This window comes from Cynoglossus semilaevis, chromosome 14 (assembly GCF_000523025.1).
Source record: "Cynoglossus semilaevis isolate Cse_v1.0 chromosome 14, Cse_v1.0, whole genome shotgun sequence".
Classification (NCBI taxonomy): Eukaryota; Metazoa; Chordata; class Actinopteri; order Pleuronectiformes; family Cynoglossidae; genus Cynoglossus; species Cynoglossus semilaevis.
Genome location: NC_024320.1, coordinates 17,929,853 through 17,955,585, shown reverse-complemented (window position 1 = coordinate 17,955,585; position 25,733 = coordinate 17,929,853). Strand labels below are relative to the sequence as shown.

General features: G+C 39.6%; 1 protein-coding gene and 1 long non-coding RNA gene across 7 annotated transcripts in view; both read right to left on the bottom strand.

Annotated features, from left to right (window-relative positions):
* LOC112488089 (uncharacterized) overlaps window positions 1-4,266 on the bottom strand; it is a 10,795-nt gene extending 6,529 nt beyond the window's left edge. The window contains exons 1-2 of the long non-coding RNA XR_003051817.1: window positions 3,315-4,266; window positions 1,546-3,278 (exon numbers count right to left, since the gene is read on the bottom strand). This is a non-coding gene — a long non-coding RNA (uncharacterized LOC112488089). The remainder of the gene's footprint in view (window positions 1-1,545; window positions 3,279-3,314) is intronic.
* Window positions 4,267-7,336: 3,070 nt separating this feature from the next.
* Window positions 7,337-25,733, bottom strand: part of LOC103389933 (arrestin domain-containing protein 3-like) — a 29,487-nt gene continuing 11,090 nt past the window's right edge. For 2 of the 6 annotated variants that reach the window (XM_025062335.1, XM_025062336.1), the window contains exons 20-28: window positions 19,840-19,914; window positions 18,001-18,280; window positions 14,784-14,865; window positions 13,897-14,044; window positions 13,181-13,283; window positions 12,835-13,064; window positions 9,421-9,574; window positions 9,159-9,313; window positions 7,337-8,539 (exon numbers count right to left, since the gene is read on the bottom strand). In XM_025062335.1, the coding sequence (XP_024918103.1) occupies window positions 8,471-8,539; window positions 9,159-9,313; window positions 9,421-9,574; window positions 12,835-13,064; window positions 13,181-13,283; window positions 13,897-14,044; window positions 14,784-14,865; window positions 18,001-18,280; window positions 19,840-19,914 (1,296 nt within the window). In that variant the 3' untranslated portion in view covers window positions 7,337-8,470. Of the gene's footprint in view, window positions 8,540-9,158; window positions 9,314-9,420; window positions 9,575-12,834; window positions 13,098-13,180; window positions 13,284-13,896; window positions 14,045-14,783; window positions 14,866-18,000; window positions 18,281-18,524; window positions 18,540-19,839; window positions 19,915-20,085; window positions 20,321-25,733 lie in introns of those variants that run through there. The other 4 variants (XM_008325576.3, XM_025062338.1, XM_017038702.2 and 1 more) reach the window with 4 other exon arrangements.

Below are 25,733 nucleotides of genomic sequence, written 5' to 3'. Positions count from 1 at the left end.
CTATGTCCATTTTTGTGGTTAAAATTCAGAAAAAATATACTTTTTTGGAACGCCAACTTTTGATTACAGTAAAATACTATACCAATAAGTTCCCGAACAAATCTCCGAAAAAAAAAGTTTCTCAAAAATGACTAAAAATACACTCATTTGCCTTAAAATATGTAGCACACTTCTGATCAAAAGCAGCTTACCATACAAATGAGTCTTAAAAAATATTTTTCTCAAATATGAATAAAAATGCACTTATTTGCCTTTAAATATGTATATAAATGCTTTTTCATGATTCAAATTCAGAAAAAATATACTTTTTTGGATCGCAACAATGTCAGAAATCTATAAATGCTGTAGAAATAAATTAAAAACTTTTATATCCTCCCCATATTTAATGACTATATCAAGGTTGTAGTCCTTGATTAAATGAGCGAAAAATATCAATACATTTTGTTCAATATTGAAAACTTGGAAATGAAGAAGAATGACAGTGTTTGTTTTTGCTTTGATTGTTTTGTTGGGTTTTGTGACAGAGATAGAACTCTGTGACACTGAATTATTTTAAATCTGCTGTTTTCAGTAAAATAAGATACTTGACTCAGTTTTACTGACTGTCGTTATATGGCTGTATTGTTTTTGATAATAAATAATAATAAAAATAATAAAAGTCAAAACAAATCTCCCCCCCCCCCTCCTGTGTCCCAGGGCCTTGAACTCCAACATGAACCTCACCAGCACTCATCAGAACCTGCACATCAAGTCCGAGCCCGCCTCTCCTCCCAGAGACCGAAGCCTTGGCATGCCTGGAATGGTCGGCACGGGACTGACCAGCACAGGGGTGACCATGGCTGGATATTCTACTCTGGGACAGGGTCCCATCGAGTCAGGCCGCTCACCGGGGGGTAGCGCGTCCAGCTGCGAGAGCTCATATGAAGGCAACGACGAGCGCGAGGAGTACCAGTGCAGCGAGGGCTTCCTCCTGCGGCCCCTGTCCAGTCAGGACGAGCGCCACAGCCCGTCAGTCAAACGCATGAGGCTATCAGAGGGCTGGGCCACATGATGGGGTTCAAGATGGGAGGTGACAGTTACCTTATAGTGTTATTATTTGACTTACTATAATCAAAATGTACTTGTACTGAGTGGGTTTGTTATATGTGAAAAGGTAACAGAGTTATAAAAGTTATACTGATGCTCCACTGTATTCACAGCATGTACTGTAGCTGCACTTCTACTCTAGAGCCATAGCTGCTGAGAGATAGGGACTGGTGAACACTGCTATGACTAATACTCTCTAGGACAATTTTCAATTCTGTATGTGATTATATATATATATATATATATATATGCACATACATACTATATATGTCTATACAGTATATACTGTAATAGTATATTATGTGTATATATATATATATACAGTATGTATATATACATATACACATTTATACATATATATACACACACATACTGTATATATATATATGGCTGCTATCATCAGATGCACACTCTCGCTGCCTGGTGTAAGTGCTCTTAATCACTCAGTCTAACACTTACCTGGTCCCTTCAGCATCGTTTATTCCCCAAATCCCATGTTGGGTTGCGTCAGGAAGACCATCAGTTGTTAAGACTTTGACAGTCATTGTGGAGACTACTACTACTGTGACGACCCCTGTTGAAAAAAGGGACAAGATGGACAAGTGTTTAGTGGCTGGGAAGTCCTGGAGCCTTGAGATGTCTGGATAAACACCTGGTTTCAAATAATCAGTCACAGCAGCCGTGACATTAGTTCTGTTTACCTGATTGGTGGAGTTGACACAGGCAGCAGGTGGAGGAGATTTCTTCCATGTTGAAGACAAACAGTCAGGCGTGGGCCAGAGCACAGCTGGAGACTTGGAGGTAAACATGTGGAGCTCACTCAGGGGGTCTCAGTACGAGGTATGGCCAAGGCCTGGAAATGTAGGTTTACAGTGAGTACAAGTGTGGACTGTAGGACCTCCCACAGAGCCTGTCTGTGGGAGGTCCAACGTACAGGACGTGGTGTCGGCGAAAGAGTTTGAAGAGATAAACATGTGGAACGTTGAGGCTGGAGAAGGAAACGGTAGAAAGAGTAAGAGTGTATGAGGAGGTGTACTGGACGAGGAGACAAGAGGGGACAGGAGGCTGTGGGAATGATGTAATGTAAATGTGTTGGTGACAGATGGCAGTGGAGTGAACAAGGTCAGAGCTCTGAAAATGAGAGGTGGAAGTAATGGCTGTGTTCAAAGACGTAAAGCTGGAGACAGTTTTTATGATCTTTTCACAGAATAAAAGACACTTCTTGTTGTTGATTTCTTTTTAAACTCAGTTCTTATAAGTGGTTTGTCCTGTTGCCTTACAACAAGAAGGTCAGTGGTTTGAGTCTCGGTGGTAACTGATGGTCTTTCTGTATGTGAATGGTTATTGGTTGGTCTTCATACGTCAGTGATCATCAACTGGCAGCCCATGGGCTGCAGTGGGGGAAGTCAGAACATTTGTACTCTTTTCAGGTCAAGTATTCCATTATTAGTACTCTGTTCTGCTGTATCCTCCAGTACTTCAGATGCTGACTTCTTTACTGCAATCAGAAAGTGTTTCATCTCAAAAAGTGATATCAAAGCCCATGCTAACAGTGACTGGCTCTATATGAGTAGATGTTCAACAACAGTACTACAGTAGTACTAGGTCATAGTACTTGGAAGTGATGTTAATCTGTGGGGCATCAATAACAGAATCATGGAGACATGGCCACTCAAACAGACAGACCGTTACTATGAGTTAATTCAGGAAGCATGAAAGCACAACTGCAGTAGTTTGACTTCACTAGCCGAGAACAAACACACAGCCCTTTAGAGGTGCATCCAAAACAGCCAGGGTCAAAGGTCAAGGCCAACACTGACTAGTTTTATAAAGTGGTAAAGTATAAAGTGGTTTTTATACCCTAAAAAATTAAGATTTAAAATAAGAGCACATTTAAAGTTTTCACCTAAACCTCGAGGGAAACCTGGAAGATTATTTTAACAAAAAGGGAAACTTGATTTCTGTTCTCAGACTAGTCAAAGTAGGCCGTGACTTGTTCTTAAAGACATCCCAGAATTCCACAGAAAGGAATATTCGAATGTTTAGACTTCAAATTAAGATGTGTCAAAAAAACATTTTGTTCTCGTAGAAAGACCTTTTTAATTCGATGTAGTTTTTATTTTTATCAATTCTCACTGAGAAGATTCTGGGCATTAGAAAATGTCCTTTAGAGTGCACTGAAAAAAAACCTCCTTAGAAAATGTCCTTTAGAGTGCACTGAAATAAACCTCTGAAAAAATCCTAATCTCATCAACAGTCAAAGGCCAGTAATGAAGTCATTACTTGGTACCGTTCTCCTGCCACTACATGTTAGAATCAACTTGTGTTTAGTTGATGACTGTCTTTTATTTTGCCTTAACACCAGAAAACAGTGCTGGCTGAGGGCTGTTCCCACATCAATATTTTGGTTAAAGAACTGTATATTTGGAGGTTGAACCCACAGCCACAGTTCTACAGCTAACATCCACCACTCACAGGAGATCTATCCAAACCTCTGAACCTGTTCTAGAAAGAACCGTGCTGCTTTATAGTAGGTATAAACCGCTTTGTGTCTCGTTTTTAAAACAAACAAAAAAAAAACAAACAAAAAAAAAACAAACAAAAAGAAGGGCAGAGCCCAGACGTGTTTTCTCCTGCATTTCCTTTTCTTTGGTGAGGATTTGGTCCCCAGATTAGTTCTCTTACATACTGAGAGCCGGGAGCTCATCATCACACTCCAGCTGGAGTCGTAGCAGGGAGACAAACCAAAGTGTGGAATATACTGTATATTTGTTTTTTTGTTTTTGTTTTTTGTTTAAATCTTTCATCAAAAACTGCCTGGACTCAAACATATCTCCCTCAAATGCTTTTAAAGCCCCGATGTAAAGTTATTTAAAGTCATTTTATTTTGCCAAAGACACTGGTGAATGTCCCGTCTCCGTATTGTACGGCCCGTACACTCCCAGCTGCGTCCTCATCTTTTTCTATGCACCAGTGCTAACGTCACATGAGTGTTAGCGGCATAAGCTGGCCTTTGTCGCCACCAGGAGACAATGACTTTCTGCAGGATGTCCACGTGCGTGTCTGTTGTTGCAGGTCATGTACAGCACTGCTCTCACTCACAAATGTAACAGTGTTTGTATTTGCAGGAAAAATAAATGAATAAATATTCAGGCTCTGTTACATGATGTCGCTGTGTGTTTAATTCTCTTCCTGTTGTTGCTATCGTTTCTGTTTCGAGGTCAGGGTAAAAAAAGAATTTCCTTAAAAAAACTAAATCACATATTCATGATTTTGATGAATTTTAGATTTTATTTTAGTAGTTCATTACAATGTTCAATTAAATAAAAATAATTTTGTAGTTTTTATATTAACGAGCATTATAATATTATAAATAATATAGGAGATTAATATTGACACAGGTGGTTGGTTAGTGGTTAGTTTTCTTGCCTTTCAATAGAATCATCACTTGTTCAAATCCTGAGCAATAGTTAAAGATTTTCTGTTTAGAGCGAAAGCAAATTCTTTTCCTATTGTCTTCTTCTGTTATTGTGGTTCTATTTAAAAAATAAATAAATAAATAAATAAAACATTTTAAAGTATATTTTAGAAGGTGAAAGTTTCGATTTTGTAAAAGAACCAAGTAAAAATAGGGACTTTTTAACGATCTCTGGTAAATTAGGTTTACATGTCAACAAATACTGAACTCAGATTGGCGCTATTGCAGTAACAGGCAAACCGCCAGGGTGCAGCAGAGGTCTATCTGTTGACACCGTCACAGCACTTAAACTTGATAAACTAGGACTGCGTGAAAACACAGTTGCAGCAGAGGAAGGACACCTCATGGTCCCATCACTCTACAATAGGAAGACAGACTGCAGTGTCTTCAGCTCAGAGTGGACAGAATCTAGGAGGACACCAGTGTCTGTCAGGAGAAGTCTGGCATGAGGACATGCATATCTCCTTCAGGGACAAATGTCCCCACCTCTGTTAGAACAACCTTGCTGCTGATTTAAAAAAAACTAAAATTCTGAGTACCAGTGTTCTAAGAAATAGTAGGACTGTTCTGGAGGGCACTGCAAATATTCATTCAAATATTATGTCTCTGTTAAGTCTCTGTGAAAGGTATTAATTTTTGCACTTTCAGTGACAGATTGGTGTCAGGTTTCATTTCACAAAACATATTACAATATTTTACCCACAAAAACATCATCCAAATTCCATAGAGAAGGTACCTAGGTTAGAGCTGGGGACTCAAACCTATGACCTTCTCGCTGTAAAGCAAAAGCACTAATCACTCTACCATCAAACAGATGTGTTGGATCATATTTAAAAGAAGTTCAATTTGGCAGTAAAAATACAAAAAATATATTTTCCTCATCTCCTTCCAATTTTCTCGATGTCGTACAAACTTATTTTGGAAAAAGAAACTTGTCGTCAGTCAAAGGTTTAGTAATTCCTAAGGAATTCTCCGCAGAGCTCCTTGTCTCTTGAAAAAAAAAAGGGAACGTGATACTGTTCTTTGTCTTTGTCTGTCTCTACATCCAGTTCAAACCAGTTTCTGTTTATCAGTTTGACAGAAGCCAAAACATGGTTCATGTGACCTCTCCACATCCTCCATGGAGGAGGAGGAGGAGGAGGAGTGTCAATTCTAGCATATGTGCCAGTGCCAAAGAGTGCAGAGTGATTAATAAAGATTAATCGTGAATAATAATACTGCAACTAAGACAGAGTACTATAAGTTCTATGAGGCTGTTTTTAGGTCAGTGGAATCTCATCGAACTGTATTTAAAGAATACTCTTTACTGTACTGTATGTTAAACTGACTATGTACCTGTCTACTCTGTTAGTACCACATTCAAACACACACAAAACAAAACAAAAGTTCTGATCTTACCTTCTTTGTGATGTCACAGGCTGAGTGATTACAATACCTCCTCTCCCAGCAGTAGGGGGCTCCACCAGAGGTGGTTGGTGGATATGACAGCAGGACCACTGTCATCAACACCCTGAAGGTTAAGCATAGCTGCTCAGTTAGCACAGTGCTAAATGAACAGCAGCTGTAGCAGTGGGCTGTCATCTGCAACAACACAGAGGGAATTGGATGGGGGGAGGGGGGTTAGTCTACATGTCAACAGTGAAGTGATGTGGTCTTTGTTTGAAGTAACACAGTTAACTACTAACCACTGAGAGACTTCCTGCTTCAGCCTCCACTCTTCACTTTCTTCTGGAACTTCTTCTCCTGCCACTGAAAAAACATCAAGTTGGTCCACTGTTTGTTCACATTTTCTCTTTCACTGCTTAAACTGTTGCCATGGATACGTGAAGCCATGCTAATGTGGAAGAAGCAAAGCAAGTAGAAGATTATTACGATTCAAAAGTAAAGGCACAAAAACAGGTACTGTGAACAGCTGTAGTAGTAGACATTTGGGAACCATACTGTGTACTAAGTGTACTATACACTACAGTATTTGTCCTCTTTAAACACATGTACTTCTTATGTTGATTTTAACTGTTAACTTACAGAACAGAACAAAATGTGACAGAACAAACCCAGAAAGGCAAACATTACTTTAGCTTCAATTTTAGGTCAACAACAGAAGGTATATTCTGACAATGACATCATCAGAATTACCTCACTCTCTCTGGACTTAACTTTTTAATCCGCATTCAAGTTCCAGGAAACCTTTGAATAATAAAAAAGCCCTGAGGAGAAGAGACAATCAGGGAGGAGGTGGAGCGTCTTCAGAAGATTAATGTCAACTCACAACATAATCCTTCTTCATCCTTGTCTTGTGTTTTTTTCTCTTCAAACACGCAAATAAAAAGTCTACAGCTGCCGGTTATTTTATAAAATAAACCCTTTACTTAATAAAATGATGATCATGACAGCGAAGACATCATGACAACAATGCACAGGTATAGATAAACAGCAAAAACGTTTATGAAAAAACTAGTGCAAAACAATACAAATACAAAAATATATTGCACTTGGTACTTTAGGCAGAAGAAGTCATGTTTGTACAACATACTAAACTTTATATATCCATCTGTAAACATAGTATCTTTTAAGCTTTGTTATTTAGTTAGCACAAAGCTCCATTTAAACAAAAACAAAAAGTGTATACAGCCAGAAAAGCTTTAGTTCAGAAGCAGATGCCAACAAGGTACTTATGGTTCATGATCATCAGACATAGTTGGTCATAGTTGTGCTTTTCTTTGGGGCATGTCTGCATATTTACCTGGACTTTTTTTTTACAAACATCTTTACCTGGACTTTTTTTTTTACAAACATCCATTTCACACACACACACACATACACACAAACATTGTAGGTTTAATCTCAAAAGGGCAAATTCAGTCGTTTTTGGAATGTAGTTGTACAAGGCACTGGCCGTGCTCTGTGTCAGACATTTAAAAATGTTTAAGCCACTCCAACAAGAAAAGATTTACACAACTATTTCTCAGAAATATTCTTAGAAATGTGTGATCTACTGTACCTGCTGTTAGTCTTTTGTTTTTGCAGCTCTTGAACACACATCAAGACCCACAGCGAAACAGAGTGGTTTCTTAAACTAACATGTCATAGTTGAATAGTTGATCATCTTCTGCCTCCATCGCTAACAAACCAAAGGCAAACCTTTTTCTGTGGAGTTTGATGTGATGCAGAAATTACAGCTTTCAGCTGACATTAGCTTCTGTTTGTTTTGACCTTTTGTTTTTGAAGGAATTTGTAACATCTCTCTTTGGTGGTCACCATGGCCCAAGTACAGTACCAACCAGTACTTCATACAACAACCATTCCTGAAAATCCCCATCCAGTGCACTAGCTGGTCATCTTTTCTAACCAGTACTGCATTTAACGGCTGGAAACAGCTCTTCTTATGACATCCTGATCTACTGTGGGTTTCTTTTCCATTTTAACATTGAAAAAATAATCTATTAAAACCCAAAGTCTGTTTAGTGACTGTGACATCTCCATGAGATGAGAAAACAACTTTTGCTCTCTTTTAAATGTGCCCTTTAGATCAAAACGTCACACTCGTTCGGACAGATTTTACAGAAGAATAGAAATGCCTGTGGGAAATCTGAAGTAAATAGGTCCACTGACAGAAAGAGTCATGGTTTGTGCAAAGTTCTTAGTACAGTCTGATCCTTCCTCCTGCAGCGATGTCAGACAGAGCTGCTTGTTGTTGCCCCTGTCACAGAAGGAAGACAGAAGGTCCAGCATGACTCAATCTTCCTGGTCTATTTGTCAGTGGTCACCTGATACTAGTCTGCTTATAATCCCTCATTAGTGAGGGTCTGGGCACATCTCTCCTGATATATAATCCGGCAAAAAGGCGGCTCTGTGTCCTGTAAGATCAGGGTAACAGCATGGGTTTGTGCAGAAGTGTTTCGTAGCTCAGCGGGACGGAAACGTGTCAGGTCTGCTGACATTCGTGGCCTCCACGACGTCAGCACAGGGGTCGACCTGGGACACAGACGAAAGAGGAGTGGGTTACAAGCTGCTGCGGAACAGGTAATGAGATTATAATTAAAAAATAGAGAACCAACATTCTTCAAATAGAGGATCTAAATGGTGGACATACAAGTCTTCAAGTCGCACAATCAATTTCTGGTTTTGTCTTTAGTTTCAGATTTGTGATTTGACCAGAGGAATCACAGCACAAGATCAGCATGTTTTAATGAAAAGGAGTTTGTCTTTGAATTCCCACAATAACAGCACTCCACTAACATTTCAACTGGTGCCATGTTGGTAGACCTCCCATGTTGGATGAAGCAGTATGAGGAGCAAAAGGAAGTGGAATAAACATAGCCTTAAATAGTCATTGGGATAAAGCAGTAAATTTCTTTTTTGTCCAAGTATTCTTGGTGGGATATTTTTGTAAAATCATTTAATTTTATATAAATTATTTAAATGATTCTGTGTACATTATATATGTATATTCTGCATATTTATAATATTGTGAGATTTAAAGATTAGTTTAGAGAATTACAACTACATTCTAGGTGTCTAGAGAACAGCTTATATCTATGTGAAGTTTGCACAAAAAAGTGTAATTTCATATGTGGGTTGTCGCTGTGTGTACCTCAGAGTAGACAGGTGGTGGCAAATATCTGAACTCAGTGATGTAGGTCAGCAGGGCACTGTAGTCCTCCTCCTCCTGCTCTGACCTATTACAACCCCGCAGACAGTCCCGTCTGTGCGACTCTGATATCCTCAGATCGCTGTAACTTGGAGGAGCTGCAGAAGACAAACATTTTAAGTAATCATTTTCATTCTTGATGCCTAAAGTTAAAAATAGAGACAATGACATCATGCATGTCATCAGCATGTCTGCTGTCACTTACCCTCAGGTGTCTCTGACAGGCCCAGCCAAGTCATGGTGCTGCAGTTGCTGCTGATGCTGGAAGTGCGGCTGGTGCCGGCATGCAGAGGTATGGTTCCAATCACCAAAGGCAAAGAGAGGGACAAGTTTAACCCCCCAGGAATGTCCACATACACCTGCAAGCAGGGGCAAGGGGTTTGGAGTGAAAACAAAGGAAGGGGAAGACGATCTGATGAAAGCCTGTTCCACCAGTTCCTATCAGGCAGAGTAGGGCAGGGTTTTGTAACCAGAGAGATCAGGTGAGGATGTGTTCAACTTTTAAAGCCACAGATGGTTAAAAGATCCTCCCTTTAGAGATGACAGTGTGTCAAAATGAATTTTAAAATCCACTAAAACATTCAATGTAATCATGTTTCTCACTCCATCATCACTGCGTTTAATTTTAGGTTGTATTTTTACTAGGAATGTTTTTTTTAATTCCTTGAGTTGAAACTTACTGATATTTTTCATTATTTGACTATAGAATGTAGCTTTGTGATTTAACAGCAACCTGTTTGAAGAACTCGCTCCACCAGATGTCTTGTACATCTAATGAAGCCAACTGCCGTGTCTCATTATAGTAACCACATCAGCACTTAATTCCTTAAAGTCACAGTCAAACAAGAACTTCTCCGTGTTGTCTTGTCAAAACACAACTTCTGTAGAGAAGGTAAAATCACACAGCAAGCAAGTCTAGATACTGCTGTTTCCTGGGGAAGACACTGAACCCCAAACCTCCTACTTTGCAGTGTTTAAATGAAATTATAGTAGTGTAAAAAGCAATGGCAAAGTTAGTGGCTCTGGCAGTGCAAGCTATGTGAAGTGTATTATTACTTTTATTTTCTTTATTTATCTTCTACTGTGTCCTTTACAGTCACAGGGTGAGGGCAGAGTACACCCTGGACAGAGCGTCACACACAGCACATCACAGTCCTACTATAGTCAGTTTAGAGCAGGCATGCCCAAACTCAAAGGGCCGTGTGGCTGCAGGTTTCTGTTCCAACCAACCAAGAGCACATAGTTGGACCAATCAGCTGTCTGAAGACTGAGACCAGTTGATTAAACCTGTCAACTCAGGTGTGCTACTGCTTGGTTGGACCAAAAACCTGCAGCCACAGCGGCCCTTTGTGGAACAGTTTGGGCACCTCTGGTTTAGAGGGTCGTGTATTCTGATTTCACAAACTCTGAGTGGGAATATACCTGGTTTATATTTATATTTTATATTTATAAATATTATATTCAGAGTATCAGATGTGTGTATAGAGCAGGCAGTATGGATCTGTGTACTGTAGAAGGATCAAGCTTTATATTTCCTAATAAAGGAGCACCTGATTTTTAACAGGAGTTAAGTTTCTCAGTTTATTAATTCCTTTAACTCTGCTGCTTGCCACCATATATACCAATATAAATATATATAATTAGAAACAAAACTTTAAGTACATTGAAAAAACATCAATTAAACTTAGCTGGTGGAGTGCAGCCTATACACGGTGTGGCTTCAATTCCATGAAGTACCATAAATTCCAACATCCTGTCAAAACAGATCTCTAGGACCAGATCTCTAGGAAAGCCAGACCAGGAAGATATACCTGTTGAATGACTTTACCAACATAAGCACCTTCGATTGTAAAGTTGTTTTCGACAGAAAATACCTCCGCTAGTAACTGCCTCTGGTTAAGTGTCAGGTTAACCAAACTTCAAGAGTTGAAGCGTCGTGCTAATGACATTGCCCCTTTAATGACCTTCCTTAGCAGTAAAGGCTTCTTCTTGTTATTCTTTGGTTGTGTCTCAGCTGACTCTTTGAAATAACCAAAGCTCACCCTTGGCTCTTTTTTGATCCACGGTGAACGCGCTGTTGTTCTCTCATCTGCGTCCTCTAATTCTGTGTAGCCCACACCATGTTTGAAGCTGTTAATGACCTTCCTTATCAATAAAGGCTCTTTGAAATAACTCACTGTGGTTCTTGGAGACTGACATTTCATCTCATCAGCCTTACAATATGCCTGCCTCTCAGATTCTAGTAGTTCCTTTAAGTCCTTGTATTCTTTTTCAAGTTTTCTCAGCTGCTCCTCTGAATGCTGCAGCCTCTTCTGGATCTGGTTGCACTTGGACTTCAGCTGATTGTGATTGTAAACCTCTCGATCAAGGACCAGGGTAACGTCACTCAAGTTTTGCTCCAGACACCTTCTTTCCTTGATTTCGGCATCTGGCATGGTCTGAACGCTGACCTCCCAGGTTTTGAAGCCTCCTCTGTTATCCAGGAATTCTGCTATTTGCTTGTCCCAATTCAAGTCTATTATTCTTGTCTTACCCTTGACCTCGTCCTCTTCAAGAGTATCAGACCGTTCCAATTTTGTTGCAGCTGGTACCCATGCTGCTTTAATACTACTTTCTATTTCTAATTCCTTTGCTTCTTCTTCTCGTTCTATAGAAGTCACCTCACCCATATTGTTAATCTCATCCATGTCAGGATCACCTTGTATTATTGTTTCCTCCTCTTCTTCATCTTCTATCTCATTTACACAATTTCCTTTTCCTGTGTCCATTTTTATGTCACTTTGTTCTTGGTGGTTTCTTTCAGTTGATGTGCATAATGTACTATTACTTTCACCCACAATTATCCTACCTCCTCCTAGAACCAGGTTAGTTATTACATTGAAGCCGTTCATTCCCCCCATGTCTGGTTGTCCACTCCCTTGTTCCTGGTGATTTACAGCAGCTGGAAGCTCTACTGTTGCATTACAAGCCTCATCTTCTCCTTCCATGCTGTGCCCCTCATTTGTGTTAGTTGTGTCATTACTGTGTAGCTGTTGGTTTGTTTGTTCTTGATAGCCAGTAGCAATAGGTATTTCCAATGTTAGTTCATTGCCATCTATGTTTTCCTCTTCTTCTTCCATGTCACTGATGTCACCCATGCTGTCGCTGCTCTGTTTGGTACTCATGTGTTTCAAGGTAGTACATTAACTAATGACATCATGTGGAACCATTCTGCACACTCTAGAGTCCTATCATCTTTACAGCCATTCAATAATCAAAGTCAGTGTTTGTAATGATGACATCAGTGTTTGGATAATTACATGATTTTTACGTGTGTATACTGAGATATTTACACACTGTACATGGAGGTACAAAAACCTGATCAATTATTGTAATTTGGGTAAGTATTTTGTATGAAGAGTATAGCACCTTATCCAAAGATCTGTGATTGTAAATGATCATTTGTATGATGATCACCAACCAGAATACAGTTTGCTATTCCAGTTGAACAGTAAATTCCGACCATCCAACAACTTATAAAGATAATTAGAATTTGTCCATACATATAAACCTACCTCTTCTTGGAGTATAAATGATTATTATATTAACATCCAACTGAGAAGAAATCTGTTCCACTCACCACCAGAGCATATTCCACTTTAATGATGGGACAGTCCAAAATGGAAGGGGACACTGGTGGAATTTTGAGCAGTTTCCCTTCCCAGTCCCCTCGAAGATTGGACACAAGTTGCTGAATCTGTTTGCCCTTGCCTTTGGCAAAGAATGTCTGGTTTTGGTATAAGGCCGCTTTAGGGACCACAACCCGGGATGAGCAGTTCTCTACGTCAGCAAATATTTGGATGCATTCACCTTGGGGAGAAGACAAAGGATCAGTCTGTCAGACTGAGGGAGAGGTTCACATGAGTGACGTTGCTATATGATAAAGGGAAACACTAGAGGAGGGCTTGAAGTTGGGTTTCACTCACCTGGAGTGTAGCCCTTTCGCTCAATCTTGGCACTGAGGGAGATTGGACCTGAAGCACAGAACCAGCAACAAAGGGTCTTCTCCTTTGTCCCAGCCTGTGGGGCCTGTAAGGAGACAACCATCACTTGAATCACTGAATACATGCAACCAACCCATCCCTTTGTATTGACTAATGTACACTTGTTTTAGGTGACTGAAAAGATTGCTGGTTAAGACTTTAAGACATTTCTGTATTTTATTGTATTCCTAGCGTTGTATCTTATCAAGTGATTTTATGTAGGTTGGTTGTGGAGGACTTGAGGTGATAGGAGATAACCATGGCACGTATCAGGTACAGACAGCAGCAGCGCGTTACTGTGTACATGTGTGGGAATCGGTCAAATTCATTTCACTTAATGGAAACTTTGACGACAAAAATGTACAGATACAATGTCACTTTAACCAATCAGTGTTGTCTTCTAGACTGAGCTTGTAGAGTAAGTGATTACACACAACAATTGTGTCCTGCCCTGGATGGTTTTTAACACCAGCATTTTGACACAAGAGTACAACAATGGTTATACTAATTACTGCTACTCTTTTCTGTTTCAGCTAATACACAGACTTCTAGTGCAACACATACTTAATGCAGTTTTGCATCAGAAAAACAAAAGATAAATAGTTTCTGGAGTTGCATCATTTTGGAGCCAACACCTGCATACACTTTTGCACACCTACCAGCAGCAGTGGTGTGTTGATGTCAATGTGTTCAAACACAATGAACTCTTTCTTGACTCTGACAGGGAGCAGCCATGGACGGTGGAGTTCTGCCTTTACCCAGTACCTTACATTGCCATGCTTCCCCTCAAAGGATGTGGCTAAGGCCCTAAAATATATATAAATTAAAAAAAAGACTGTTAATAAGCAACAGTGTTCTGGGGTCTTTTGTGGGTTATTCAAATACTGTACAATTATTGTTTGTACAATGACATGGTTGAGTGTAAAATGTACACTATAATGCAATAATTTCATCCCTTACTCTAAACATTTAACATTGGTTCCAAAAGATTGTATTATACTCTTTTATCCCTTTTCTTCAACAACAAGGAAGTAAGTTCAAAAATCCATACTGCAACAAGTAAACATAAAATATGGACTAAGTAAATATGACTAAGTCTCAGACAGAAGAATGACACATAACTAAATTGGTCTTTGTTTTATAGACAACCAGTTTTAGACACAGTAACTCATTAGGTTACAGTAGCAGGACTGTCCATCAGGATTAGTGACGCATGGAGCAAGTCAATTTGCCAACTTCCTCTATGATAGTTGTGAAAATATGTCACTGTTGTGTTCTTAGTTCAATGTAAAATTTAACAGGGCAGAGGGCATACTAGTAAACTAAACATCTACCATTGACACTTGTGAATATGTGTTGTCTTATCATCGAACTTAAAATCTACAACAGGTCATTTTATAGTATTAGTTTGTTTCTGAATTGGCTCAAAGGTATTACCAGGTATGTTGGAGGTGATTTGTGTGAATTCTTTTGAGGACAACAACAATGACTGAAAATGTAAGGTTCAGAACACACTATATACTTAACAACCTTAGTGGCAACTCACATCTGAGGCAGATTAAAGCTAAAAGCAAACTCATGTAGTCCAGCATGCAGAACCGTCAGACCTTCTTCTGGACAGTCTTCATCTGAAAGAAAAGAACATTTCAGAAAGATTAAGTAAGAACCTGAATGGTGCATGCTCTGTTTAAAATGAAAATTTTATAGAAACAAGTAGATAAATATACTGTGGCTAGCACAGAAGACAATTGTTTTTGTCAACTTCAATATTTAAAAAAATGCCCTCAGTTTAAAAGGACTTGGAACACTTCATTTAAAAAAAACTTGGGTATGTTTTGAAAATACAATGTACTATCTGTGGTCTTTACCAGACAGAGAAGGAGGTGTAAGAGAGAAAACGACCTCTCTTTATCATCCCGTTCGGTTTTTGTTTATACTTTTACGTCGTCTCAATGTCTTCACATCAGCTTCCTGCCACCTCAGCAACTCGCTTCAGTTTCTCCACACTGCGAGTGTGTGTGTGCGTGTCTTTTCGTTTATTCAGTCATAGGGGCTGTCACAAGCAGCCTGTGTGCTCGTGTGAGTCTGTGTGTAAGTGTTTGTGCGCGTGGGAGTGCACAAGCAAGTCGCCGGCAACACAATGTAGAGCAGGAGTAGACCGGTATGAACCAGACTGAGCAGCTCGGCTAAGCGGGAAACTCCCACCAAGAGTATTATCATCACTGGTCTGCCATTGGAGGAAACTCTGACATGAAATGAAGAACGTGTTCTGATTGGTCTATGCTTACAAGACCCTCCCACAGCGTTTCAATGTGTGTGTATGTGGTGGTGTTCTCAGCGATCCCTAGGTACAGCTCTCACTTTACCGATTCAACAAAATAAACGGATAAAAAGACGGAGAATATATAGTGCCTATTAGGTATCAGTTCAAAACTTATAAGCAGAATAAAAGTTAATGTTTTTAACCTTTATTTTATTTTACAAAATGTTTGATAGAGTAGATAACATGGTCTTATTCCAACACTTTTCATATTCAGTTAATCCGACAATGATATTATAATATGTAATAAAATAGAAGGGATTTTGTTTAATAAGTCATATTGTATATATAGGAGATAAATATTCATGGTAACGTATTTACTTTCACAATTATAGTGTACTTCATTTATATGGTTTAATAATGTGTATTTATTATTATAAATATACTTCATATCCACATATGTTGAAAAATGCTTGAATATGAAAAACATTTTACCTGTACACAAGATGTTGTTACCGATAAAACAACTCAACTAAATGTAAAAACAGATTAAATAAAGTAAAATAATAGTAATTGTGTCACCTGCTACCCCTCTTGGTCAAAAATACTGTGACATTGTATAAAATGCAGACGGATTTGTAAATGATTAATTTATAAAGAACTGCAGGCCTAAGGGGCTGTATGATCAGGTATTACTCGTGAACATTTTGTAAACCGCAGATGAGTCTATAAATTACATCTATAAATTTCCTATATGCATGTCTATAGATATGCATATCATTATATAGTAATACGCTTTTGAAGGCCTCTGGCACCTTACTTTTTCATGCACCTTTATATTTTGCAATATTGAACTTGACTTAATTTTACTCTGTTGTCAAGTTTATCTCCAAACTGTTCAAAGTTAGTTGTCTTAGTGATCAATTTTGACACCTATTACTAACTTGAGATAAAAAAGGGGTATCACTAACTCCCCTAACTAAAAATTAGACCAATTAACCTACTGACTTCAAATATGTGATTTTAGAATAATAATGTCTAATAACTCACATTTTACATGATCTATGAATTTGACTTGTCAGTATTAATTTTTCAGTCGTGTGTGCAGGTGGTTGTTTCATTAAGCGGTATACTTGAAGCAACCGTGCAACATTCACCCTAATTGGCCTCTTTATTTGACCCCACGTATCAATGTGTGCCTGAAAACAAAGCTGTGTAATATGTCCTGACTGTGATTATTTGTGTAATTTATTGGTTTGTAAATTAAACAAATAATTGCTACTTCTTTGGGGTGTACGTCTTTCATCTTTCGTCAATAATTGCTACTTCTTTGGGGTGTACGCCTTTCTTCAAATGAGAGTCTTAGAGTTTGTGACACACAAAAGCAATTAGTTGACAGTCAATGACACAGAAGCATTTCTGATGTTTATGTATACAGTATGTTTATATATACGTATGCTTGTGTGTGTTTCATACCACACTGTTTTGCCTATTAAGTACAAATCCACACATGTACCAAACTAATTCAAAGTTTACGTGTGTAATCTTAGATTTTCCCTGTGTAGTGGCTGACCATGGTAATGCATCACTGTTCCCTAAACCTGAGCTGAAATCACCCCCTATGTCCATGGCTGTCAACTGGAATGCGCACATCAGTGTTACCTGTGTGACATAAACTGGTGAAATGAGAGATTTCCTGGATTATTTTCCACAATTTTATATATGTATATATATGTATGTATATATATTAATATATATATTCACTGTATATACATGTGTATACATTGTAGGAGCCATGGTATTACTGGGTTGTTGTTGTTGTGTACTTGAAAATACAGAGAATAGTAAGAGGAGGCTTTGCAGGCAGCCGAGACATTACAGAAACACTGTGTGCATGTGTGTCTGTTGGGTCCTCCTCCCTCCCTCCCTTACTCACTCTGGCAGTTTCTGAACAGGTTTGAACCGCTTCTAACAAAGGGAGTTGCCTGACCGTTTGCCCTAACTTCAGGGTACCATTTACGCCAAACTGACAACATTTTTGCGTCAATGTAGCACAAACACCAGAAGACAAAGACAGACTGTCCGCTGTTTGTGTTTTTTTTTTGCATTCTGTTCTTTAGCCTTCGGCTTCACTGTCCTCGTTGTACGCGCGGTGCTTGAAACCCGTGTTCTGTCTTTTGAGAGGATAAAATACAGAGCTTCTGTAGCCACGGGCTCGTTTTGAGTGTAAATGAAAAGTGGTCGTTTAGCTGTTTGTCTTTTTTTGTCTCCGTATGTCGTCTTTCTGAATTTCTTTGCGTGAGTATATGGCGATATCTTTCTCTCCATCATCAGCTGTTGCATCAGCACCGGCGGCACTGATGCGCTAAGCAGTTGCGCTAGACTGGCTTCGCCTTCAAAATTTTACATCACACACACACACACACACACAAGTCCAAGTTCGCCTGTTCTGCTGTGACCCACATCCCGTCTTCATTTTGGTGTATGTTGTCTCTCAACTTACCCCTCTCCTCTCCTATCAGCGTGTCATAGTGGTGCAAGTATTCCACCTCCTCGGTGTAGTTCTGGGCATAAGACGTGTTGGCTCCTGCGTTCCTCGACTCTGTCCACCGAACCTTGGCGATTCCTTTGGCGACCAGGTCCAGACTCTTGACCCGCAGATCCCCGGTCACATCCACTATAACCCGTCCTGACACCAGTTCTCCGCCGGAGAACACGGGAAGGTTGTTCTCATTCATGGTGTCAAAGTTGATGGCCAGAGCCCTCACTTTGCCCAGCACCATCTTGGTTGAAATGAAGCAGAAAGAATTCTGTTACTAATGTAAAAACAAAGTTGTTAAAGTAAGTGTAGAGTCGTGAGGCGCAGGTTAAAGCGCCTAGCCCTGGATGCCCAGCACAGAGCCGGCACCGCGTCTGTGACGCTGTAGGTTCATCTGCCTGAGACTCACAGCTGATCGTCTGCTCTCTCCCTCTCTCTCCTCTCCCTCTCTCTCTCTCCTCCTCTCTCTGTACCATACGCACACTCACCCTCCAATGCGCCTCCTCTTGTCTCTCTGCTGCAGTCTGCCTTAAAGTACTGCACTCTTAAGTCCGAGGCACAAAAATAACCCAACAGAGCATGTGCTCTCATACACACACACACAAACGCAAACACACACACACACAAACGCAAACACACTAGACCGGTCATTTAACAAAAAATAAATTAAATAAATAAAAAAATACGTTTTGCATTGACTCCCATTCGTTTGGATAGTTAGTAACCAGTAACCTCTCATTAATCCTAACCATTACCAGTGAATGCCTACACCCCATAACCTAACCCAAAGGAAATAAACATCCTAAATCAACATCATATACATCACATTCAAAGTTCGGAAATACAAGCACAAAATCTGTTTTTATTGCAGCTTTTCGAAGTGTTTTTATCGATGTCATGCTATATGTAGCTACTACTTACCCAAACTAAAACATATTATGATTATTTTTATTACTATTATTATTATTATTATTATTATTCGTAAGTGCATCGAGGTAACGTCTACTCCTTAACATAGTGTTTCAATGCACATTTGTGGATATGACTACAACTGGGGCTAAAAGATCATATAAAAGGATGGTTCTCAAAGGAGATGGAAGGTACCGATTGTGCATTGCACAAGGACCATTTTGGGTCTCACTGAATATGTTCATGTAAGAACCTAACTTATTTCGAAGAGGTAACTGTTGTTCATTAGAGATGTAACGATACACTAAACTCACGATACGATGTGATTTGCGATTTTATTATCTTTTTTTTTGTTCACGAGATGATTTTATTTATAATTTTTCTATATACAGAGTGAGCTCCAGACAAATTAAATACAATGTTCCTAAGAATTATACAAAATACCATTACCAACTGAAATGGTCTTGTGTACTTCATAAACTGAAGTTGTTATCGTACATATCAGAATACAAAAAAAATGTTCATTTCTTTACAGAAACTCTGCACATTAGTTACTGAATTAGTTAATTACTGAAAATAAAACTGCTCTGATCCTATTTACCTTGTTCATTGTCAATATTTTAAAGAACAAAGAATATTAAAAAAATATATATAAACTTTACAGAAATACTGTAAAACACTGAGTCTTGGCTTTGTCCAAAAAGAAAGGGACTTTTACTGAGTTGCTCTAATATTTAACATGTAACATGGATTAAAAAAACTAAGACTTACGCCTGACACGCAATCTTGTCTCCTTCACCTTAACAAAGAGACTTTAACTGTGAGAGCTTAGTACATATTATCGCTCACTAAAACATCTATCAGCAAAGTTTTAACTCTGTGGCTGAGCTTTACCTTTAAAATAAACTGCTGACTCCATGGAGGAAACCTCTGAAGAAATCTCTGAAGGCACAAGCTATCGCACTTCTCCTGGTGTGTGAAAAGACAACAAGGTCATTCAGTGCAAAAACAGAGGCCTTCCACTGTGTATCTCAGACAAGCATAGTAAAATTTTTAAAACTTTTCTGTCAACAGTAGGGAGAGTGTCACCACTTGAACAACAGCTGACAGCTAAAAATAAAGTATTAAAAAAAAGCATACACCTGGTACCTGTCGTTGATCATTGATTTCACCAGTTACACCATCATGTATAGTTTATTTTTTAGTTATTTTAATTTATTGATTTTATTTATTTTATCCGTGAGCTGTGTTGACTGGCTGGACTCCTGTCTGTCAACTAAGTCCTGTTTAAAATGTCACCACAACCCATATCTATCATAGATATCAATCATATCTGTCTGTTTCCGTGTTTTCCTGTGTTCTTTGTGGGGTAATCATGGATCACACTCACCTGTTGTTAATTAGCTTCACTTGTGTCACCTGGTGTTCCCTGTGTATATATTCCCTGCTCCCTCGCTCTGGCTGGGTTGGATCATTGTGACTGTGTTAGATCTTCGTGTTCGTGAGTTTCCTACTCTGTGTTTCCTCGTGTTCCGTGTTTTCCTCGTGTTCCTCGAGAATTCCATGCCTGTTAGTTCTTCGTGTTTTGTTAATTTGGACTTTGTTAATAAACTTCCTGCACCAGAAAGAGTCTTTCCAGTACTGCATTTGGGTCCTGCCTGCTCCCTGCGATGCTAACACATGACACTACCACGTTTAAACACACACCTGGGAAGTCAAAACACCCCCCACCCCCCAACAGTTATAAAAGTGCAAATCACTAAAGGAGTCTTCAGAAGCTATTCTTGAATTTGCATACCAACAATTGTCGTAAGAAGTTTTTCTGTATGAGATTTTTTGGCATTTGTTATTAAACGAATCGACCATCTACGGGCTGTTTTTATTCCTTTCCTGGGACTACCTACGAAGGGATTTCTTCAATTTTGGTGCTGTGACTGCGGGGAGAAGAAATCCTTCAATTAGTGACGTGCTCACAAAGGAAGAAGAGCCAAATCGTTCAACTGGGCCGTGACCCGAAATGAAAATAGCAATAATCTTTCACAACAAACACATGGCCCGTAACCATCAGTCTACAACATTTAGTTATAATAAGCCCTTTTCTAGAGCAGTGTCTTAAAAGTGACCTAGTTATTACTGCTGACTAAACAGCACTACATGTTTACAGATCCATTTACTGTTTAAGTAATGACGAATGATGAAGTACATCTTTCCAGCTCTGTCAGTTCTAGAGTCTGATTCAGGGAAATTCTTAAAAGATGTTGGTATTGTATTTATGTATGTATTTAGGTTAATTACACATCAATCTCACAAGGACGACAAATATCGTAATGTGAACAATGTTTTCTATCCAGTGTGTCCGTGTGCACGTTTTTAATCTTTTGATGTATGACTATACAGATTTTATAGTCAATTCTTCTGTGTGTATCTATTATAATGACGACCTATTTGGATATACTGATAATTTAGCATGTAATGTTTTCAGTAACGCTTTTTTTGTTGGTTTTTTGCTAATACAACAAAGTATTGGCACTGGCAACCAGACTAAAAAGTAGAAGCCCCGGGCAAATAATCTGGAAATACCTGATGTTTCACCAAATAATGTAAAGAATTAGATCAAATTTAAGATGAAATTTTTTTCTTTCTGTTTGTTTTCTAGATGTAGATCATCAAGTCTTTGACATTAACAGAACTTCACCTGTTTTGAACATTTAGGCACAAAAGTGGATCAAGGATTGTACATTAGGTTTAAACATTATCTCATAGGCTGTCTTGTGGAGAAAGTTACTTCCTGGAGCCATTTTTTTGAATCTGTACGTTTCTTGGACTGCTGGAGGACACTGAGGACATTGTTGCTCAAGCAGACACTAATCATGTTAGCTTGGCTTTAAATGAATAAAAGGTGCTCACATTAATTTTGTTCCTGAAACACTTTTCTTTCTTTTTTTTACCAACTCTAATGTCTGGGCGTGGTCACTTCCTCTGTTTTGCTCTAACAACTATCTTCTCTCAAAACCATCCTTCATTAAAACTGTCCCAGTCTATGGTTTATTGATCAGTGAACTTCTAAAAGTATTCACTAGATTATTTCCATACAAAATGTGTTTATTGATATGTTACATATTTTGCAAATCCATATTTACACAAGCATATTGCCTTATCCATTCTGGTTTTTGGACCAGTCCTTTAGGCAAAATTCCACTTTTGCAAAGTTTGTTCTGCATTGTTCTGTCCCATGCATCCAAAACATTTCGGGGGCTTTTCCTCTCCTCCAACAATTTTCCAAGACCATCACTGTGGAATATTCTCTGGAGTCACATTTCCCCCCTGCCTCAACCTGAAGTGCATACACTCATATTGCTTTTTTAAAGTCTATACTTGATCAAGGTTGCGTATATAAAGCACGCTTCAATAACTCAGTATCGTTCCTTCAGTAGCTCAGACAATGTAAGGTAATATTGCATTTAAATCTTAGATCAAAAGATTTTTCCAGAATAAAAGGGTTATCTGACTGTACAGCAAGATTAATTAACCTTATTTTTTCCAACAAAAAACCATGGCATACAGTGAAATTTATGAACAATGCTGAGAATAAAGTAGGGCCTAATACTGAACCTTGTGATGCGCCATTTTCACACTGAACCGAGATATGAAACACTGCCAAAGAAAAGCTTCCAACATAAATTATCAAGGTGAACAGGGTTATCTTCAATCTCCAAATAATATCTGGTAAAAACCACTGTTAATACCCAGAACCATAGCTCTCGTGACCAAATAGTGAGTGAGTAACTGATTTAATGTGCACAGTCAACCTTTTGCTCTTCAAATGCAATAATTGTATTTTTATCATGGTTTTCCCAGCAAACCATGGACAGATTCAAGGCAGGGTGACAACGGAGGAAATTGCAGCAGTCGCACAATTCAAAAGATGCATGGAAATTGAGAACTTCACTCAAGCAAACACCTTTCGAAATCTTGATGAATCCTGATCCTTATTCAAAAAGGGCAAAATTGGCCTGCAGCTGTGGGAGGGAATCATACAAGAGGGTAGAAAACAGTACCACGGTGCAGCCTTACTATTTAAAGGACCAGGACGATAGCAGCAGCTGCACCGAGTGTGACTGGAATTAAACCAACCATAACCATGAAGAACTTCTTGACCCACTTAGGTATGACACAGCTTTGCTTTTGTTCCAGCACCGTACAGGTTTGAACATACACACTCCTAGCAATGTATTCTTCCACGCTCATGTCGGCCAGCAGCAGCATGCTCTTTGTCATTGGTTTGCCAAATGTAGTCCTTAGCTGTCTGACCACACCTCGAGCCACCGGCTTGTACATTCTTATTCGTGGACCACATCCCTCTGGAAGAATGAATATTGCTTGCGTCACATTCACTAGACGTGTAATGTGTTTTGCAGCAATTACGGCAGGTAAGAACCTGAGTGCACCGGTCGTCAAAAACACATGATGGATTGTCATCACCAGGTACAGACGGATATACCTCCTACGCAGCTCCGCGCTATAGTCATCAGCATTTGGGTCATCGTTGTCCCAGTCACCAGCAAGGTCACTAACTGTACTTAACGTGTCCTCCTCCTCCTCTTCCTTCTCCTCAAGTGACGCCATGTCAAACATGGTGGATGTACATTCCGTGCCCCCCTCGTCAATAGAGGCTTCTCTTTTCCCCTCAACGGCTGAACTTTCCACGTCTGTGTCGACGGCAGGGCATTCCACGTCCCCGGAGCTGGTCGCGTCACTCGGTCTTGGGCTTTCCGTTCCCTCTGTGTCAACATGGTCCAATTCCAGGTTAGTTGTGTCCGTTTCATCTGCCGGTCTTTTTGTATCCTCTTGACCAGCTGGTTGGTCTCTGTCTCCTGGGCCAGCAGGGATTCCTGAGTCGTTCTCACTGCCCTGCCTTTGCTTGTAACCCCTGCCCGACATTGCCCCCATGTCCTCATTAATAGCCAGGTTTTCCATTTCCCCCGAGCCAGCAGGGGTTTCCATATCCTGTCCACTCCCAGGGTCACCACTGGGGTTCCCTGCATCTTCCTCGCCATCCAGGTTTTCTGCATCCTTCTTGTTTGCTGTACTTCTCTTGTATCCCTCGCCGGGTGGCTTTTCCATGTCCCACTCAGCAGCTGGGACACCACTGTCCCGTATTCGCTCTATGTAGAGCTGTACTATTCAGTGATCTATGTCCTTTGTTTGTGACAGGCTTTTTTTGGATTGTATCATCCATTACTCCTCCTCCTTTCTTTTCATGTGATTGGTAATGGTATTTTGTGGCACTTGGCATCCGTAATGTTGCAATGATAAACGAATAGCCTTTCATCTTTCAATCACACTACGTGCCAATATATTGGAAAATGCCTTCCAAAATAGAACTTAGTCACAAACTCTAGCGAAGACTGTGTATGTCAGAGGTGACACATACAGCATCAAAGGCTCAGCCTTTGAAGGGGCATATGTGACCTCACACTCATATGTAGCCTCACACACATCTACCATGAAGCGAACCAACACTCAATTATAGGAAGAGGAAGAGAGGAACAGAAGAGGCATCAGCTTTGTTCAGTTTCTTTTTTTTTTTTTAAACACTACCATGGTACCACAGTCTAAACAGCGTCGTCATGGAATAACCTGCCTTATATCCTTCCTTAAATGCTACAGCCTTGTGTTCTGGCTCACAGGCGTTGTTCTGCTGGGCGTCGGCATATGGGCCAAATTTAGCGCAGGGTTTCCTGATTTCCTGCAGCAATACATCAACCAATACCCCTTATCTGCCGATATCACAAAAGATGGACCGTATTTGCTCATCGGAATTGGTATCACCATCATTATTCTTGGTCTGTTTGGGTGCTTGGCAACATGCCACAGAAAGCCGTCGATGCTCAAGGTGTACGCCTTCTTCTCAGTCATAGTGTTCTTTGGGGAGGTCGCCGCAGGCATATCGGGCTTTCTCAACAAAGACAAGCTCGCGAACACGGTCGTTGTTGCCTATCGAACCGCCTTTTGGTCCTATAACATCAGCGATAGCAACAAGGCTATAGTTGACTACACCCAAAAGAATTTGAAGTGCTGTGGGGTGACGAACTACACTGACTGGGGTAGGACAGCTTACTTTACAGACCATGGTCTACCTCACAGCTGCTGTAAAGTCCGGGCTCTCTGTATCCGTGAGAATCTAAAAAACCTCACTGCAGTTCAGGACAAGGTGCACAACTATGGTTGTGTTGGCAAAGTCACCAAAGCATTCAACTCTAACGCCATCATGTTTGGAACAATTGCCTTCACTATCGCTTCTTTTCAACTACTTGGAATATTTCTGACTTGGTGTTTTGCGCAACACATCATCAAAAGCCAATATAAAATGTTTTAACACTTCATTCAGTTCATTTCCATTTCTGTGTGATTTGATGAAATGCCTTGTTATTGTCTCACTATGTTAAAAAATTAGAAACAGCTTCAAAATTTAGATTTTTTTTTATTTTAAATTGTAACATCTTCCTCCTTTGCTTCAAACATTCCTTCTGCTCCTTCTTCATCAACTTCCTAAACCGTGATTCTGTCAAATCCCCACAATCCCTAGCGCACGCAGCCACTGAAGTAGAAGGGGTTCAACACAGACTTTCTAGGAGTTTGGCACTTGATTTCTGATCAAGAAAGAACTTAATACTGTAGGGAGTCTTTGACTAGTTGGTGACGGATCGCTAAAGCCTGCAAGTTTAGAGCCAAGAAACAGGCACATGCAAGGTAGAAAGAGTCGCATCTCAGGAAAGTACAGTCAA